Source organism: Hypanus sabinus, chromosome 1 (assembly GCF_030144855.1).
Source record: "Hypanus sabinus isolate sHypSab1 chromosome 1, sHypSab1.hap1, whole genome shotgun sequence".
NCBI lineage: Eukaryota > Metazoa > Chordata > Chondrichthyes > Myliobatiformes > Dasyatidae > Hypanus > Hypanus sabinus.
This window is the reverse complement of record NC_082706.1, coordinates 201341399-201361279: the sequence shown is the minus strand read 5'-3', so window position 1 is coordinate 201361279 and position 19881 is coordinate 201341399. Positions and strand designations below refer to the sequence as shown.

Here is a 19881-nt window from a genome sequence, read left to right as displayed (position 1 = left end):
CATCACTGTTGTCCAGCTCCAGGTTGACCAGCACACTCTCCTTAACTGATGGCTAGCTCCATGTTGACCAGCACATTCTCCTTATCTGATGGCCAGCTCCATGATGACCAGCACACTCCCCTTAACTGCTGGCCAGATCCATATGGACCAGCACACTCTCTGTCACTGTTGTCCTGCTCCATGTTGACCAGCACACTCTCCTTAACTGTTGTCCTGCTCCATGTTGACCAGCACACTCTCCTTAACTGTTGTCCCGCTCCATGTTGACCAGCACAATCTCCGTCATGTTGTCCCGCTGCATGTTGACCAGCACACTCTCCTTAACAGCTGGCCAGCTTCATGTTGACTATCACACTCTCCATCACTGTTGTCCAGCTCCATGTTGACCAGCACACTCTCCTTAACTGCTGGCCAGCTCCATGTTGACCATCACACTCTCCATCACTGTTGTCCCGTTCCATGTTGACCAGCACATTCTCCTTAACTGCTGGCCAGCTCCATGATGACCAGCACACTCCCCTTAACTGCTGGCCAGATCCATATGGACCAGCGCACTCTCCGTCACTGTTGTCCCGCTCCATGTTGACCAGCACACTCTCCCTTACTGCTGGCCAGATCCATGTTGACCAGCACACTCTCTGTCACAGTTGTCCAGCTCCATGTTGACCATCACACTCTCCGTCACTGTTGTCCAGCTCCATGTTGACCAGCACACTCTCCTTAACAGCTGGCCAGCTCCATGTTGACCAGCACAATCTCCGTCACTGTTGTCCTGCTCCATGTTGACCAGCACACTCTCCTTAACTGCTGGCCAGCTTCATGTTGACTATCACACTCTCCATCACTGTTGTCCAGCTCCAGCTTGACCAGCACACTCTCCTTAACTGATGGCTAGCTCCATGTTGACCAGCACATTCTCCTTATCTGATGGCCAGCTCCATGATGACCAGCACACTCCCCTTAACTGCTGGCCAGATCCATATGGACCAGCACACTCTCTGTCACAGTTGTCCAGCTCCATGTTGACCATCACACTCTCTGTCACTGTTGTCCCGCCCCATGTTGACCAGCACAAACTCCTTAACTGCTGGCCAGCTACATGTTGACCAGCACACTCTCCGTCACAGTTGTCCAGCTCCATGTTGACCAGCACACTCTCCTTAACTGTTGTCCAGCTCCATGTTGACCAGCACACTCTCCTTAACTGTTGTCCAGCTTCATGTTGACCAGCACACTCTCCTTAACTGCTGGCCAGATCCATGTTGACCAGCACACTCTCTGTCACAGTTGTCCAGCTCCATGTTGACCATCACACTCTCCGTCACTGTTGTCCAGCTCCATGTTGAGGAGCACACTCTCCTTAACTGCTGGCCAGCTCCATGTTGACCAGCACAATCTCCGTCACTGTTGTCCTGCTCCATGTTGACCAGCACACTCTCCTTAACTGCTGGCCAGCTTCATGTTGACTATCACACTCTCCATCACTGTTGTCCAGCTCCAGGTTGACCAGCACACTCTCCTTAACTGATGGCTAGCTCCATGTTGACCAGCACATTCTCCTTATCTGATGGCCAGCTCCATGATGACCAGCACACTCCCCTTAACTGCTGGCCAGATCCATATGGACCAGCACACTCTCTGTCACTGTTGTCCTGCTCCATGTTGACCAGCACACTCTCCTTAACTGTTGTCCAGCTCCATGTAGACCAGCACACTCTCCTTAACTGTTGTCCAGCACCATGTTGACCAGCACACTCTCCCTAACTGCTGGCCAGATCCATGTTGACCAGCACACTCTCTGTCACAGTTGTCCAGCTCCATTTTGACCATCACACTCTCTGTCACTGTTGTCCCGCCCCATGTTGACCAGCACAAACTCCTTAACTGCTGGCCAGCTACATGTTGACCAGCACACTCTCCGTCACAGTTGTCCAGCTCCATGTTGACCAGCACACTCTCCTTAACTGCTGGCCAGCTCCATGTTGACCAGCACAATCTCCGTCACTGTTGTCCTGCTCCATGTTGACCAGCACACTCTCCTTAACTGCTGGCCAGCTTCATGTTGACTATCACACTCTCCATCACTGTTGTCCAGCTCCAGGTTGACCAGCACACTCTCCTTAACTGATGGCTAGCTCCATGTTGACCAGCACATTCTCCTTATCTGATGGCCAGCTCCATGATGACCAGCACACTCCCCTTAACTGCTGGCCAGATCCATATGGACCAGCACACTCTCTGTCACTGTTGTCCTGCTCCATGTTGACCAGCACACTCTCCTTAACTGTTGTCCCGCTCCATGTTGACCAGCACAATCTCCGTCATGTTGTCCCGCTGCATGTTGACCAGCACACTCTCCTTAACAGCTGGCCAGCTTCATGTTGACTATCACACTCTCCATCACTGTTGTCCAGCTCAATGTTGACCAGCACACTCTCCTTAACTGCTGGCCAGCTCCATGTTGACCATCACACTCTCCATCACTGTTGTCCCGTTCCATGTTGACCAGCACATTCTCCTTAACTGCTGGCCAGCTCCATGTTGACCAGCACACTCTCCTTAACTGTTGTCCCTCTCCATGTTGACCAGCAAACTCTCCGTCACTGTTGTCCAGCTCCATGTTGACCAGCACCCTCTCCTTAACTGTTGTCCAGCTCCATGTTGACCAGCACCCTCTCCTTAACTGCTGGCCAGCTCCATGTTGACCAGCACACTCACCTTAACTGCTGGCCAGCTCCATGTTGACCAGCACCCTCTCCTTAACTGCTGGCCAGCTGCATGTTGACCAGCACACTCTCCTTAACTGCTGGCCAGCTCCATGTTGACCAGCACACTCTCCTTAACTGTTGTCCAGCTCCATGTTGACCAGCACACTCTCCTTAACTGCCGGCTAGCTCCATGTGGACCAGCACACTCTCCGTCACTGTTGTCCCGCTCCAGGTTGACCAGCACACTCTCCTTAACTGCCGGCCAGCTCCATGTTGACCATCACACTCTCCATCACTGTCGTCCAGCTCCATGTTGACCAGCACACTCTCCGTCACTGTGGTCCTACTCTATGTTGACCAGCACACTCTCCTTAACTGCTGGCCAGCTCCATGTTGACCAGCACACTCTCCTTAACTGCCGGCCAGCTCCATGTTGACCAGCGCACTCTCCTTAACTGTTGTCCAGCTCCATGTTGACCAGCACACTCTCCTTCACTGCTGGCCAGCTCCATGTTGACCAGCACACTCTCCTTAACTGCTGGCCAGCTCCATGTTGACCAGCACACTCTCCTTAACTGCCGGCCAGCTCCATGTTGACCAGCACACTCTCCTTAACTGCTGGCCAGCTCCATGTTGACCAGCGCACTCTCCTTAACTGTTGTCTAGCTCCATGTTGACCAGCACACTCTCCTTAACTGCTGGCCAGCTCCATGTTGACCAGCACACTCTCCGTCACTGTTGTCCCGCTCAATGTTGACCAGCACACTCTCCTTAACTGCTGGCCAGCTCCATGTTGTCAGGAACACTCTCCTTAACTGCTGGCCAGCTCCATGTTGACCAGCACACTCTCCTTAACTGCCGGCCAGCTCCATGTTGACCAGCACACTCTCCATCTCTGTTGTCCCGTTCCATGTTGACCAGCACACTCTCCTTAACTGCTGGCCAGCTTCATATTAACCAGCACACTCTCCTTAACTGCTGGCCAGCTCCAGGTTGACCAGCACACTCTCCTTAACTGATGGCCAGCTCCATGTTGACCATCACCCTCTCCGTCACTGTTGTCCAGCTCCATGTTGACCATCACACTCTCCATCACTGTTTTCCAGCTCCATATTGACCATCACACTCTCCATCACTGTTGTCCCGCTCCATGTTGACCAGCACACTCTCCGTCACTGTTGTCCAGCTCCATGTTGACCATCACACTCTCTGTCACTGTTGTCCCGCCCCATGTTGACCAGCACAAACTCCTTAACTGTTGTCCAGCTCCATGTTGACCATCACACTGTCTGTCACTGTTGTCCCACCCCATGTTGACCAGCACAAACTCCTTAACTGCTGGCCAGCTTCATGTTGATTATCACACTCTCCATCACTGTTGTCCAGCTCCATGTTGACCAGCACACTCTCCGTCACTGTTGTCCAGCTCCATGTTGACCAGCACACTCTCCGTCACTGTTGTCCCGCTCCATGTTGACCAGCACACTCTCCTTAACTGCTGGCCAGCTTCATATTAACCAGCACACTCTCCTTAACTGCTGGCCAGCTCCATGTTGACCAGCACACTCTCCTTAACTGTTGTCCCGCTCCATGTTGACCATCACACTCTCCATCACTGTTGTCCAGCTCCATGTTGACCATCACACTGTCCATCACAGTCGTCCAGCTCCATGTTGACCATCACACACTCTATCACTGTTGTCCCCCCCCCCCCCATGTTGACCAGCACAAACTCCTTAAATGCTGGCCAGCTCCATGTTGACCAGCACACTCTCCGTCACAGTTGTCCAGCTCCATGTTGACCAGCACACTCTCCGTCACTGTTGTCCCGCTCAATGTTGACCAGCACACTCTCCTTAACTGCTGGCCAGCTTCATATTAACCAGCACACTCTCCTTAACTGCTGGCCAGCTCCAGGTTGACCAGCACACTCTCCGTAACTGCTGGCCAGCTCCATGTTGTCAGGAACACTCTCCTTAACTGCTGGCCAGCTCCATGTTGACCAGCACACTCTCCTTAACTGCCGGCCAGCTCCATGTTGACCAGCACACTCTCCATCTCTGTTGTCCCGTTCCATGTTGACCAGCACACTCTCCTTAACTGCTGGCCAGCTTCATATTAACCAGCACACTCTCCTTAACTGCTGGCCAGCTCCAGGTTGACCAGCACACTCTCCTTAACTGATGGCCAGCTCCATGTTGACCATCACCCTCTCCGTCACTGTTGTCCAGCTCCATGTTGACCATCACACTCTCCATCACTGTTTTCCAGCTCCATATTGACCATCACACTCTCCATCACTGTTGTCCCGCTCCATGTTGACCAGCACACTCTCCGTCACTGTTGTCCAGCTCCATGTTGACCATCACACTCTCTGTCACTGTTGTCCCGCCCCATGTTGACCAGCACAAACTCCTTAACTGTTGTCCAGCTCCATGTTGACCATCACACTGTCTGTCACTGTTGTCCCACCCCATGTTGACCAGCACAAACTCCTTAACTGCTGGCCAGCTTCATGTTGATTATCACACTCTCCATCACTGTTGTCCAGCTCCATGTTGACCAGCACACTCACTGTCACTGTTGTCCCGCTTTATGTTGACCAGCACACTCTCCGTCACTGTTGTCCAGCTCCATGTTGACCAGCACACTCTCCTTAACTGCCGCCCAGCTCCATGTTGACCAGCACACTCTCCGTCACTGTTGTCCCGCTCCATGTTGACCAGCACACTCTCCTTAACTGCTGGCCAGCTTCATATTAACCAGCACACTCTCCTTAACTGCTGGCCAGCTCCATGTTGACCAGCACACTCTCCTTAACTGTTGTCCCGCTCCATGTTGACCATCACACTCTCCATCACTGTTGTCCAGCTCCATGTTGACCATCACACTGTCCATCACAGTCGTCCAGCTCCATGTTGACCATCACACACTCTATCACTGTTGTCCCCCCCCATGTTGACCAGCACAAACTCCTTAAATGCTGGCCAGCTCCATGTTGACCAGCACACTCTCCTTAACTGTTGTCCAGCTCCATGTTGACCAGCACACTCTCCGTCACAGTTGCCCATCTCCATGTTGAGTATCACACTCTCCGTCACTGTTGTCCAGCTCCATGTTGACCAGCACAATCTCCGTCACTGTTGTCCCGCTCCATGTTGACCAGCACACTCTCCTTAACTGCTGGCCAGCTTCATGTTGACTATCACACTCTCCATCACTGTGGTCCAGCTCCAGGTTGACCAGCACACTCTCCTTAACTGTTGTCCCACTCCATGTTGACCAGCACACTCTCCGTCACTGTTGTCCAGCTCTATGTTGACCAGCAGACTCTCCATCACTGCTGGCCAGCTCCATGTTGACCAGCACACTCTCCGTCACTGTTGTCCAGCTCTATGTTGACCAGCAGACTCTCCATCACTGCTGGCCAGCTCTATGTTGACCAGCACACTCACCTTAACTGCTGGCCAGCTCCATGTTGACCAGCACACTCACCTTAACTGCTGGCCAGCTCCATGTTTACCAGCACCCTCTCCTTAACTGTTGTCCAGCTCCATGTTGACCAGCACACTCTCCTTAACTGCTGGCCAGCTGCATGTTGACCAGCACCCTCTCCTTAACTGTTGTCCAGCTCCATGTTGACCAGCACACTCTCCTTAGCTGCCGGCCAGCTCCAAGTTGACCATCACACTCTCCGTCACTGTCGTCCAGCTCCATGTTGACCATCACACTCTCCTTAACTGTTGTCCCGCTCCATGTTGACCAGCAGAAACTCCTTAACTGATGGCCAGCTCCATGTTGACCAGCACACTCTCCGTCACTGTCGTCCAGCTCCATGTTGACCAGCACACTCTCCGTCACTGTCGTCCAGCTCCATGTTGACCAGCACACTCTCCGTCACTGTCGTCCAGCTCCATGTTGACCAGCACACTCTCCGTCACTGTCGTCCAGCTCCATGTTGACCAGCACACTCTCTGCCACTGTTGTTCAGCTCCAAGTGTCTACTGAATTCAGTATTTGGTCAATTGATAGTTTTACCCTTCCCTTTGTTATCTACCAACCAGACCATTTGAAAATACAAATAAAGTAATTAAACACATCTAAGTAATTAAACTCATTTTGGTATCAATCCCATAAGCTGTAAGTTAACTCATTTTACTTAAAAGGGCCAAATCATAGCAAGGGAACTGAGTTTTGTTTCTTTTATTGTGTCTAACATGAGTATGGTGGGGTGGAGTTAGGTCTTTATCAAAGGAAGTGTAAAGCACCTCTTCTCTCAGCTAGCCTGCAGGTCATCCTTGGACAAAGTGTAGTAGCTGCTTAGTCCCATCCCCCCCACCCCACATACCCCTCCCCACTGATCCGGGTCACATGAAGCCATGGGAGCAGGTGCTGGATGGTCGTATGAGCAGCTGGTGTATATCACAAGTCCTGTTCTGCGACCACTGACACCAGGCAGACAATCTCTGAAGGGTATTGGTATTGGCTGGGTCACCCATCTTTTAAAACCTCTGCCCAGGAGAAGGCAATAGCAAGCCACTTTTGTAGAAAAGATTGCCAAGAATAATCATCGTCATGGAAAGCTCATTAATACATTTCAAGACGTACAAAAGAGCTGGATGAATTCAGCAGGTTGGGTAGCATCCGTTGAAATAAGCAGTCAACGTTTCGGGTCGAAACCCTTCGTCAGGACTAGAGAAGGAGTGGGCAGGGGCCCTGTAAAGAAGGTGGAGAGAGGTTGGAAAACCAATCAGAGGAAAGATCAAGGGGTGGGGGAGGGGAAGCATGGAGGGGATAGGCAGGAGAGGTGAAGAAGTAATCTAAGGGGAATGCACTATGGGTAGTAGAAGAAGGCAGAATTATGAGAGGTGATAGGCAGCTGGAAGAGGAGACAGACTAGAGGTAGGATGGGGAAGGGAGAGGGAGGGAATTACTGGAAGTTGTTGTGTTCATTAATGCATTTGTCTTACGGCACGGTACATACTGAACGAATGAATGAACGTGAGCAACTGGACTTGAAAAGTCAGAAATGTCCAGTTTTGAATTTTCCATGTGATGCAGACTTTCATCTAGAGCTTTCCAAGGGAATGTGGCATCTCTTTGACACTGAAAGATAATGGGTGGCAAGCTAGTGTAGTGGTTAGCACAACGCTTTATGGTACAGGCAACCTGGGTTCAATTCCCGCCGCTACCTGTAAGGAGTTTGTTCACTCTGTACATGACCATGTGGGTTTCCTCCTGGCTCTCTGGTTTCCTCCCACAGTTCAAAGACAAACTGGTTGGTAGATTAATCGGTCATTGTAAATTGTCCAGTGATTAGGCTAGGATTAAATTGGAGGATTGCTGGGAGGTACAGCTCAAAGGGTCGGAATGGCCTATTCTGGACTAGATCTCTAAAATAAAGAAATATTGTTGAAATTACGGTACATTTTAGTCATCAGGTCCCATACCTGGTTGGCCTTTGTTTCCTGGAGGTCCTGGATACCCTCTATTTCCTTTGTCGCCTGTGTAATAATGAACAGAAAATCACAATCTTGTCTCGCAGAGAACTGATTATTATCTGATTGCATCATATTTGTGAAAGAGAGCTTTGTAAAATTTATAACAGGAAGGAAACATTAACAGCTTTTTTCTCTCTATAGATACTGCCTGACCTGTCGAGTTCCTCCAGAATTTTGTGTGTGTTGCTCTGGATTACCAGCATCTGCAGAGTGGTGATGAACACTGGAACCAGTTGAGGGGTGGGGAGGGGATACCTGTGTATGAAGTGAGTGGAAGGGGGAAGGAGATAAAGATGTGCAAAAAGTGGCTGGGAGATGGTGGGAAAAGGGACCAAAAGGGGAGGTTCAGACTGGAAAATACAAAAGAGAGGTGAAAATAGATATCGAACCATAGGAAAATGACGCTGGAGAGATAGTAATGGGAGACAATGAAAAGGTGGATAAACTGAATAAGTATTTGTTATCAGTCTTCACTGTGGAAGACACCAACAGCATGGTGTCAGGGGACATGAAGTGTGTGAAGTTACCATAACTAGACGGAAGGTTCTTGGGAAACTGAAAGGTCTGAAGGTAGATATGTCACCTGGACCAGATATTGTACACCCCAGGGTTATGAAAGAGATGGCTGAAGAGGTTGCGAAGGCATTAGTAACGATCTTTCAAGAATCACAAGATTCTGGAATGGTTCCAGAAGACTAGAAAATTGGAAATGTCACTCCACTCTTCAAGAAGGGAGAGAGGAAGCTATAGAATCGGAATCAGAGTCAGGTTTATTATCACCGGCATGTGACGTGAAATCTGTTAACTTAGCAGCAGCAGTTCAATGCAATGCACAATATGGAAGAGATAAATAAATAAATTACAGTATCTGTATATTGAATGGATTAAAAAACATGCAAAAAACAGAAATACTGTATATTAAAAAAAAGTGAAATAGTGTCCAAGGGTTCCATGTCCATTTAGGAATCGGATGGCAGAGGGTAAGAAGCTGTTCCTGAATCGCTGTGTGTGTGCCTTCATGCTTCTGTACCTCCTCCCTGATGGTAACAATGAGAAAAGGGCATGTCCTGGGTGCTGGAGGTCCTTAATAATGGACGCTGTCTTTCTGAGACACCGCTCCCTGAAGATGTCCTGGGTACTTTGTAGGCTAGTACCCAAGATGGAGCTGACTAGATTTACAACCCTCTGCACCTTTTTTCAGTCCCATGCAGTAGTCCCTCCATACCAGACAGTGATGCAGCCTGTCAGAATGCTCTCCACAATACATCTATAGAAATTTATGAGTTAGTCAGACTTCAGTGGTTGGGAAGATGTAGTCGACTATTAAGGATAGGGTCTCGGTACTTGGAGTCACATGATAAAATAGGCAGTTAGCATGGTTTCTTCAAAGGAAATTCGTGCCTGATGAATCTATTGTAATTCTTTGAAGAAATAACAAGTAGGATAGAGAAAGTTGAATCAGTTCATGTTGTGTACTTGGATTTGCAGAAGGCAGTTGACATGGTACAATACTTGAAGCTGCTTAACAAGCTAAAAGCCCGTGTTATTACAGAAAAGATTCTAGCATGGATAAGGCATAGCTGTTTGACAGGAGACAAAGAGTGGGAGAAAATGAAGCCTTTTCTGGACGGCTGCCAGCGACTAGTGGTGTTCCACAGGGATCTGTGTTCGAACCGATTATTTTTACATTGTATGTCAATAATTTGGATAATGATTTTGTTGCCAAGTTGCAGACAATATGCAGATTGGTCAATGGGTAGGTAGTTTTGAGGAAGTAGAGGGGCTATAGAAGGATTTAGACTGATTAGGAGAATGTGCAAAGAAATAGGAATACAGTGTTAGGCAATATATGGTCTTGCACTTGTAGAAGAAATGAAATAGAGTGAACATACAAAAAACTGAAGCACAAAGGGCGTGGGAGTCCTTATGCATGATTACCTGTGCTAGGTCTGTGGTGAGGAAAGCAAATGCAATGTTAGCATTCATTTTAAGAGGATTAGAATATAACAGGCTAGGATGTCATGTTGAGACTTTCTAAAACCCTAGTAAGGCCTCGCTTGGAGTATTGTGAGCAGTTTTGTGCCCCTTATCTTAGAAAGGATGTGCTGGGTCTCCTGTGTCCCAGTTGTTCTTGTACCATACCGTGACGAACTTTTATTGCCATAAAATATAGTTGCTATTGACACTAGCCCTAAATTGGGCAAGAAGATACAGGAAGCAGTGATGTGGTAGTTGATATTTGAAAATAAGCACTGATATGGGACTTAAAAAATACCAGATTTCATTACAGCTCAGGGAATTCTGGATTTCAGAGTTCATTTTTGTAAGAACTCTCTGTATTTCCTCACTGTGGATTGCGAGGGTTTTCTGTGGGCCCTCCAGTTTCCTTGTGTATATTTTGTAACTTCAAAACTTTAAACTAATTCATAGGAAGGCAGGGAATCCAAAATATGAGTCAACATTGGTGTTCATTTTAACTGAGGCACGCCCGCATCACACAGTGGCACGATGCTTAATCAATGTGCTGTTTGTACAAAATTACTCAAATATTACTAAAATATGAAATACGCAAAACTTTCCACAGTTCAAAGACATACTGGGTAGATGAGTTGATCATTGCAAATTGTGGGTTTGTCAGGGGTGACTCGAAGGGGCAGAAGGGCCTACTGCCCACAGTATCATAAAATAAACAAAATAAATACCATCTCACACAGCTTTGTACATCGTCCACTGCATGTTGTTGCACAATATTCAGGGAAAAGAGTCAGGCACTCTCCTGACAGGAAGACATTATGGAGTGGGGCAGGAGGGAGTAGGATATCCCTATAAAGCTATTACTGTGGCTGGCTAAGATAGCCATCCGTGGGTCCTGATGATGGGTAGTAGAGGGTTCTGCCTGGGCTCACTGTCTGGTCATGTTCAAGAGGTATGTCTGTGCCTGGGTAGCTGTGGAGCTGTTTTAAGGTTGCTGGGCACAGCAGGGGATAAATACTATCATTGATGAGGATGGAATTGTGTTAATCGAATCAATGTTAGTCAAAATTAGTCTGTTTTTTTTGTAATGTTATTGTATAATCATATTGTCATGGTTTGAATTTATAATAAGCACATTTTTGTAAAACAATGGCAGGGAGACAATGGCAATACAGATGATACAGTGGAGGAGAGAGATGCCCCGGGGAGAGGGAATAATCTATTCAATGACCCTGGTCAATGAGATAACTGGCACAATGGAATACATATACACTGGGACATAAGACCTTAAGATAAACAGTAATAACAGAAATAGGCCATTCAGCCTATCAAGTCTTCTCCACTATTTCATCATGGCTGATCCATTTTTCCTTTCAACCCAATCTCCTGATTTTTCTCCCTGTATCTCATCATGCCCTAGACCAATCATCAACCCCGGCCTTAAATATATCCTTGCAAGCAGAACAAATGCTACACCTGCCTATACACTTCCTCCCTCACAACCATTTAGGGCCCCAAACAGTCTTCCCAGAAGAAGAAATACTTCAGCTGTGAGCCTTTAGGGGTCATCTACTATATCTGGTGCTCACGGAAGTGCTTTGCCAAGCACCTATGCTCCGTTCACCAGGAAAGTGGGATTCCCTGTTGGCTGTCCATTTCACTTTCCATTCCCATTCCGATGAGGCCACACTCAGGATGGAAGAGCAACACGTTATATTCCGTCCGGGTAGCTTCCAACCTGATGGCATGAACATCGATTTCTCAAACTTCTGGTAATCGCTCCTCCCCATTCTCATTTCCCTCTCTCACCTTATCTCCTTTCCTACTTGTCACCTCCCTCTGGTGTTACTTCTTTCCTTTCTTCCATGGCTTTCTGTCCTCTCCTATCAGACTGCCCCTTCTCCAGCCCTGTATCTCTTTCACAAATCAACTTTCCAGCTCCTTAATTCACTCATCCCCTCCACTTCCCAGTTTCTCCTATCACCTAGTACATCTTCCTCCCCTCCCCCCACCTTCTTGCTCACCTTTCTTATCTCTTTTTGCAGTACTGATGAAGGGTCTCAGCCCGAAACGTCACCTGTTTACTCTTTTCCATAGATGCTGCCTGGCCTGTTGAATTCCTCTAGCATTTTGTGCGTGTTGCTTGGATTTCCAGCATCTGCAGATTTTGGCCTGCTTGTGTAAATACACCCAATGACTGGGCCTTTGCAACCACCTGTGGCAACTAATTCCACAGATCCACAAACCCCTGGCTAAAGAAATTCCTCCTCATATCCATTCTAGAAGGTTGCCTCTCTATTCTAAGGCTGTGTCCTCTGGCCTTAGACTCGCCCACCTTAAGAAATATCTCTTCACATGCACTCCATCGAGGCCTTTTGACGTTTGATAGGTTTCAGTGAAATCCCCCTCATTCTTCTTCTGAATTCTATTGAGTAGAGGCCCAGGGCCATCAAAAGCTCCTCATATGACAAGTACTTCAATCCAGGAATCATTTTCGTGAGCCTCCTTTGAACCCTCTCCAATGTCAGTGCATCATATCTTAAGGGGGGCCCAAACTGCTCACAATACTGCAAGTGAGGCCTCACCAGTGCTTTATAAAGTCTCAACATTGCATCCTTGCTTTTATATTCTAAGCCTCTCGAAATTAATGCTGTTGGAAAAAATTGGAGGAAGTGGCTATCATGATCTCTCCTCCTGGACTGAGAATTCTTGCTTAATAGAGTAGTGTTAAGAGAGACTAGACTGTTGGGCACCATGGCAGTGCAAAGTCCAATGTACTCTGTATACACTGGGCACTCTAGTTTAGTCCCACAGTACGAAGATGTACCAGGTAGGTTCATTGGTCATTGTAAATTGTCCCATGATAGGGTTAGGATATAACCAGGGCTGTCAGGGGTTGCTTGGCAGTGTGGCTCAAAGGGGCCAGAAGGGCCTATTCCATGCTCTATCGCTAAATAAAATAAAATGGAGGATCTCAGGAGCAGCACAGCGCAGTAAAGGGTGCACAGTCTCACAGGAGGTGTGCGACTGCCAGACTCCATTAATCCATATTAGTATTAGTAACTGGAGTGTGAGATTGGTCTCGTGGATGTAGTAGGGTTCTTAAGGCAAAGTGATTACCACCGTGTCTTTAATACCCCAAGTTAAAATAGTTCTGTTCTCTTCTAGTTGGGTCCTGTAGCACCGAAGTTACAGAGAAAGGTTGAACAAGTTAGGTCTTCATTCTTTGGAGTGTAGAAGGCTGAGAGGGGATTTGATAGAGGTATTTAAAATTATGAGATAGATAGATAGAGTTGACGTGGATAGGCTTTTTCCAATGAGGGTAGGGGAGATTCAAATAAGAGGAGATGAATTGAGAGTTAGGGGGCAAAAGTTTAGGGGTAACAGGAGGGGGAATTTCTTTATTCAGAGAGTGGTAGCTGTGTGGAACGAGCTTCCAGTAGAAGTGGTAGAGGCAGGTTCAGTATTGTCATTTAAAGTAAAATTGGATAGGTATATGGACAGGAAACGAATGGAGGGTTATGGGCTGAATGTGTGTCAGCGGGACTAGGTGAGAGTAAGCGTTCAGCATGGACTAGAAGGGCTAAGATGGCCTGTTTCCATGCTGTAATTGTTATATGGTTATATGTAGACCTCTTCTTCTTCAGGTCTTTTCAAAGTACAAAGTAAGTTTATTATTGAAGTACAAATATGTCACCATATTCATTTTCTTATGGGTTTCCTTAATAAAGTCATAATAGAATAATAACTGTCCTACAATCAATGAAAGACCACTCCATCTTAGGCGTTCAACCAGTGTGCAACAGACACCAATCTGTGCAAATACAAAATTAAAGAAATAATAACAATAAATAAGCAATAAATATTGAGAACATGCAATGAAGAATTCTTGAAGGTGAGTCCATAGGCTGGGGAAGCATTTCATTGACGGGGCATGTGAAATCGAGTGAAGAACCTCTGGTTCAAGAGCCTGACATCTGCAGGGTAATAGCTGTTCTTGAATTGAGAGATGTGAGTCCTGAATCTCCTGTACCATCTTCCTGATGGCATCAGTGTGAAGAGAGCACAACCTGAGTGGAGGGGGTGGCCGGTGATGGATGCTGCTTTTCCACAACAATGCTTTGTGTAGGCATGCTCAGTGGTGGAGAGGTTTGGTCCTCTTGCCCATTTACAGTGCCACTCTGCAGTTCATCATCTTGCTATTGAGGGAGTGCAGCGTAGGTTCACGAGGTTGATTCCTCGGATGGTGGGAATGTCACATGTTGAAAGATTGGAGCAATTGGGCTTGTATACACTGGAATTTAAAAGGATGAGAGAGGATCTGATTGAAACATATAAGATTATTAAGGGATTGGACATGCTAGAGGCAGGAAACATGTTCCTGATGTTGGGGGAGTGCAGAACCAGAGGCCACAGTTTAAGAATAAGGGGTGGGCCATTTAGAACGGAGTTCAGGAAAAACTTTTTCATTCAGAGTTGTGGATCTATGGAATACTCTGCCTCAGAAGGCAGTGGGGGCCATTTCTCTGGATGCTTTCAAGAAAGAGTTAGATAGAGCTCTTAAAGATAGCAGAGTCAAGGGATATGGGGAGAGGGCAGGAATGGGGTACTGATTGTGGATGACCAGCCATGATCACATTGATCACATTGAATGGCTGTGCTGGCTCGAAGGGCTGAATGGCCTACTCCTGCACCTATTGTCTATTGCCTGTGGCCCTGCGTTCGCAAGATTGTGCCTTGCCTGCTACAGGACAGAATTTGTCCATTATCAGATACATAAGGACAAGTGAGATGAGATACGCGAAGATCTCTGAACTCTAATGCTTTGGTGAGTTCGCCAGAAACTCAAAGGATGGTTTGCATCAGACAATACTTTTAGCCAGATGCTGGAATACTATTGAGTGTGTGCAAGGTAACTAACATGTGGAAAAGTATTCTGAATTTGCACTGAAGAATAAATACAGATGGAATAAAGGTGTACACCGTTTTCTAAATAGGAGCAAATCAGAAACTGATACGCAAACAGATTGGAAGTCCTTGTGCTGGGTTCCCTAAGGGTTAAATTGCAGGGTGAGTCAAGTGCTGAGGAAGCCAAATGCAATGTTGGCATTCATTTCGAGAGGAATAGAATATAAAAACAAGAATGTAATGCTGAAGCTTTATAAGGCATTGGATAAACTGTACTTGGTGTAATGTGAGCAGTTTTGTGCTCCTTATCTAAGAAAGGATGTGCTGGCGTTGGAGAGGATCCAGAAGAGGTTCATGAGAATGATTCTGGAAATGAAAGGTTTAGTGTATCAGGAGTGTTTGATAGCTCAGAGCCTGTTTTCAATGGAGTTTAGCAGAATTCAGAAGTTCCTTACTGAGAAACAGTAAGGGCAAAAAGACCCTAATGGGTCTTGTCTACAGGCCCCCAAACAGTAGCATGGATATTGGGTGCAAGTTGAATAGGGAGTTAACATTGGCATGTGGCAAAGGTAATGTCGCAGTAGTAATGGGGGATTTCAACATGCAGGTGAACTGGGAGAATCAGGTTGGTGCTGGACCCCAGGATAGGGAGTTTGTAGAGTGCCTACGGGATGCATTCTTGGAACAGCTTGTACGAGAGCTGACCAGGGACAAGGCTATTCTGGACTTAGTGTTATGTAATGAACAGGATTTGATAAGCGATCTTGAAGTAAAGGAGCCATTAGGAGGTAGTGATCATAATATGATAAGTTTTTAGCTGCAATTTGAGAAGGATAAGGGCAGCTCGGAGGTGTCAGTGTTGCAGATGAACAGGGAAAACTATGGAGCCATGAGGGAGGAGCTGGCTAAAGTTGACTGGACGAATATCCTAGCAGAAAAGACAGTGGAACAGCAATGGTAGGTATTCTTGGGAATAATGCACAAGCTGCAAAATCAGTTCATACCCCAGAGAAGGAAGGATTCAAAGGGGGGAAAGGGGCCACAGTGGTTGACAAAAGAAGTCAGAGCATTAAAAAAAAGAAATATGACAGAGCTAAGGTGAGTGGGAGGACAGATGATTGGGAAATTTTTAAGGAACAACAAAACTTAACTAAAAAGGGAATACGGGGAGAAAAAAAATGAGGTACGAACGCAAGCTAGCCAGGAATATAAAGGAGGATAGCAAAAGCTTTTTTAGGTATGTGAAGAGAAAGAAGATAGTTAAGAACAATGTTGGGCCCTTGAAGAATGAATTGGGTGAAATTGTTATGGGAAACAGAGAAATGGCAGAAGAATTTAATAAGTACTTTAGATCTGTCTTCACTAGAGAAGACACACGCAATCTCACAGATGTATGGATGGGCCAAGGACATAGGGTAACAGAGGAAATGAAACAGATTGACATTAGGAAGGAAACAGTGATGAGTAGACTGATGGGACTAAAGGCTAACAAATCCCCAGGTCCAGATGGTCTGCATCCTAGGGTAATAAAGGAGGTGGCCCTGGAAATTGTGGATGCATTGGTAATCATTTTCCAAAGTTCCTTAGATTCAGGAGCAGTTCCTGAGGATTGGAGAATGGCTACTGTTATCCCACTTTTTAAGAAAGGAGGGAGGGAGAAAACAGAGAACTATCATCCTGTCAGCCTAACATCAATAGTGGGGAAGATGCTAGAGTCCATTATTAAAGATGAAATAGTGGCACATCTGGATAGCAGTGATAGGATTAGGCCGAGCCAACATGGATTTACCAAGGGCAAATCATCTATTGGAGTTTTTCGAGGATGTAACCAGGAAGTTAGACAAGGGAGATCCAGTGGATGTAGTGTACCTCAATTTTCAGAAGGCATTTGATAAGGTCCCACATAGGAGATTGGTGGGTAAAATCAGAGCTCATGGCATTGGGGGGAAGATATTGACATGGATAGAAAACTGGTTGGCAGATAGAAAGCAAAGGGTAACTGTGAATGGGTGTTTCTCGGAATGGCAGGTGGCGACTAGTGGGGAGCCACAGGTCTCAGTATTAGGACCACAGCTGGTTACGATTTACATCAATGATTTAGATGAAGGCATTGAGAATAACATCAGCAAGTTTGCTGATGATACTAAGCTGGGTGGCAATATGACATGTGATGAGGATGTTAGAAGAATTCAGGGTGACTTGGATAGGCTGGGTGAGTGGGCAGATACTTGGCAGATGACGTTTAATGTGAATAAGTGTGAGGTTATCCACTTTGGGAGTAAGAACAGGAAGGCAGATTATTGTCTGAATGGTGTAGAGTTAGGTAAGGGAGAAATACAAAGAGATCTTGTTCATCAGTCACTGAAGGTGAATGAGCAAGTGCAGCAGGCAGTGAAGAAAGCTAATGGAATGTTGGCCTTTATTACAAAGGGAATTGAGTACAAGAGCAAGGAAATCCTTTTGCATTTGTACAGGGCCCTGGTGAGACCACACCTGGAGTATTGTGTACAGTTTTGGTCTCCAGGGTTAATAAAGGACATCCTGGCTGTAGAGGAAGTGCAGCGTAGATTCACAAGGTTAATTCCTGGGATATCCGATCTGTCTTATGCAGAGAGGTTAGAGAGACCGGGCTTGTACACGCTGGAATTAAGGAGATTGAGAGGGGATCTGATTGCAACATATAATATTATTAAGGGATTGGACAAGATAGAGGCAGGAAATATGTTCCAGATGCTGGGGAAGTCCAGTACCAGAGGGCATGATTTAAGAATAAGGGGTAGGTCATTTAGGACAAAGTTAGGGAAAAACTTCTTCTCCCAGAGAGTTGTGGGGGTGTGGAATGCACTGTCTCAGAAGGCAGTGGAGGCCAATTCTCTGGATGTTTTCAAGAAGGAGCTAGATAGGTATCTTATCTAGGGGGAATCAAGGGATATGGGGACAAGGCAGGAACCGGGTATTGATAGTAGATGATCAGCCGTGATCTCAGAATGGAGGTGCAGGCTCGAAGGGCCGAATGGTCTACTTCTGCACCTATTGTCTATTGTCTATAATGAGGGGTGTTCTCATTGAAACCTTTTGAATATTGAAAGACCGAGGTTGAGTGGATGTGGAGAGGACATTTCCAATAGTGAGGGACTGTAGGATCAAAAGACACAGAATCAGAATAGAAGGGCATATATTTGGAACAGAAATGTGGGCAAATTTCTTTAGCCAGAGGGTGGTGAATCTATGGAAGCCAAGTCATTGGGTACATTTAAAGTGGAGTTTGATACGTTCTTAATTGATGAGGGTGTCAAAAGTTAAGAGAAGAAAGCAGGTGAATGGGGTTGAGAGGAATAATAAATTAGCCATAAATGGTGGAGCAGTCTCAATGGGCCAAATGGTCTAATTCTGTTCCAATATATATGGGCTTCCAAAATGGCAAAATTACTTGAAAGTTGCACAGCTTTAACAATATCCATGGGACTTGAAAATGAGACGGCATTTTACACCAACGAGACATAATTGCCACTGAGGAGCTATTTGACTTGTTCAGAAACACAAGAAATTCTGCAGGTGCTGGAAATCTAGAGGAACACATAGACAAAATGCTGGAGGAACCTAGCAGGTCAGACAGCATCTATGAAGGGGAATAAAAAGTCAATGTTTCAGGTCAAGACCTTGGCTTCAGACCCATCCATTGATGAAATTATAAGAGGAACCAATACCATTGTATCACTGAAAACCCTGAAATGCATTTATGCACCCTTTTCCACATGCCGTTCAATAACAAACTACCCAGCAATCAGGAGAGAAATGGGATATCTTCGTTGGAAAAGTCTGTCTTTGATTGATATTCAATAATATTATTCCAAAAAGCAAATAATAGCACTAAAGTTTCTGGAATAATGTTAACGAGTCATTTGCTTTGGATGAGTTACAGCAGTCTCGGATGTATATTATACCAACACTGTCTGAACTTAATAGTTTTTCTTATTTATTTTTAACTTTAGTAAGGAAAGGGCGGTGGGGTGGAGATGTGCCTCTGCCAAAGGAGGTGTATGACACTCCTTTCCTGCACCAGCCTGCAGGTCACCCTTGATGTTGCACCTACTTAGCCCCCCAGAGTCATGCGAAGCTATGGGAGCAGGTGGTGGGTGGTTGTATGAGCAGCTGGTGCATATCACCTGTCCTGGTTATGCAAACATTGATGCCAGGCAGACAATCTCTGAAGAATATTGATAATGGCTAGGGTCACCCACCTTGTCAAGACACTGACCAGAGGAAAGCAATAGTAAACCACTTCTGTAGAAAAATTTGCCAAGAGCAATCATGATCAAAGATTACGTCACGTGGCATGGCAGATAATGATGAGGATGAGAAAGGAAATGGTTTTACCCATCTTTGACACTTCCATGAGTCACAAGAACCTGCAGATGCAGGAATGCAGGAACAAATAATCTACTGGAAAAACTCAGCCAATCAGGCAGCATCTGTGGAAGGAAAGGAATTGTCAATGTTTTGGGTTGAAGATTCTGAACCTTCTACAGGTTTTGCCCTGATACCTGGTTTCAGTAAAAACATCAACAGTTCCTTTCCTCCCACATGATGCTGCTCGACCTGCTGAGTACCTCCAGTTGATGGTTCGTTGCTCAGAAGTTCTCAAACCGCAGTCAGTTGTTTGGGCTTACCCTTTGCACCAACTGGACCAATTTTACCTCTTTGTCCAATTTCTCCTTTCTGTCCCGGCTCACCAATCAGTCCTTAAAATTGAAACATTCAATGAACAACAAGTTATTTTTTTTACAAAC

General features: G+C 46.3%; 1 protein-coding gene across 2 annotated transcripts in view; it reads right to left on the bottom strand.

Annotated features, from left to right (window-relative positions):
• Positions 1-19881, bottom strand: part of LOC132385208 (collectin-10-like) — a 133323-nt gene that overhangs the window by 42501 nt on the left and 70941 nt on the right. For both annotated transcript variants that reach the window (XM_059957170.1, XM_059957250.1), the window contains exons 4-5: positions 19762-19833; positions 8159-8212 (exon numbers count right to left, since the gene is read on the bottom strand). In XM_059957170.1, coding sequence (XP_059813153.1) covers positions 8159-8212; positions 19762-19833 — 126 coding nt within the window. The remainder of the gene's footprint in view (positions 1-8158; positions 8213-19761; positions 19834-19881) is intronic.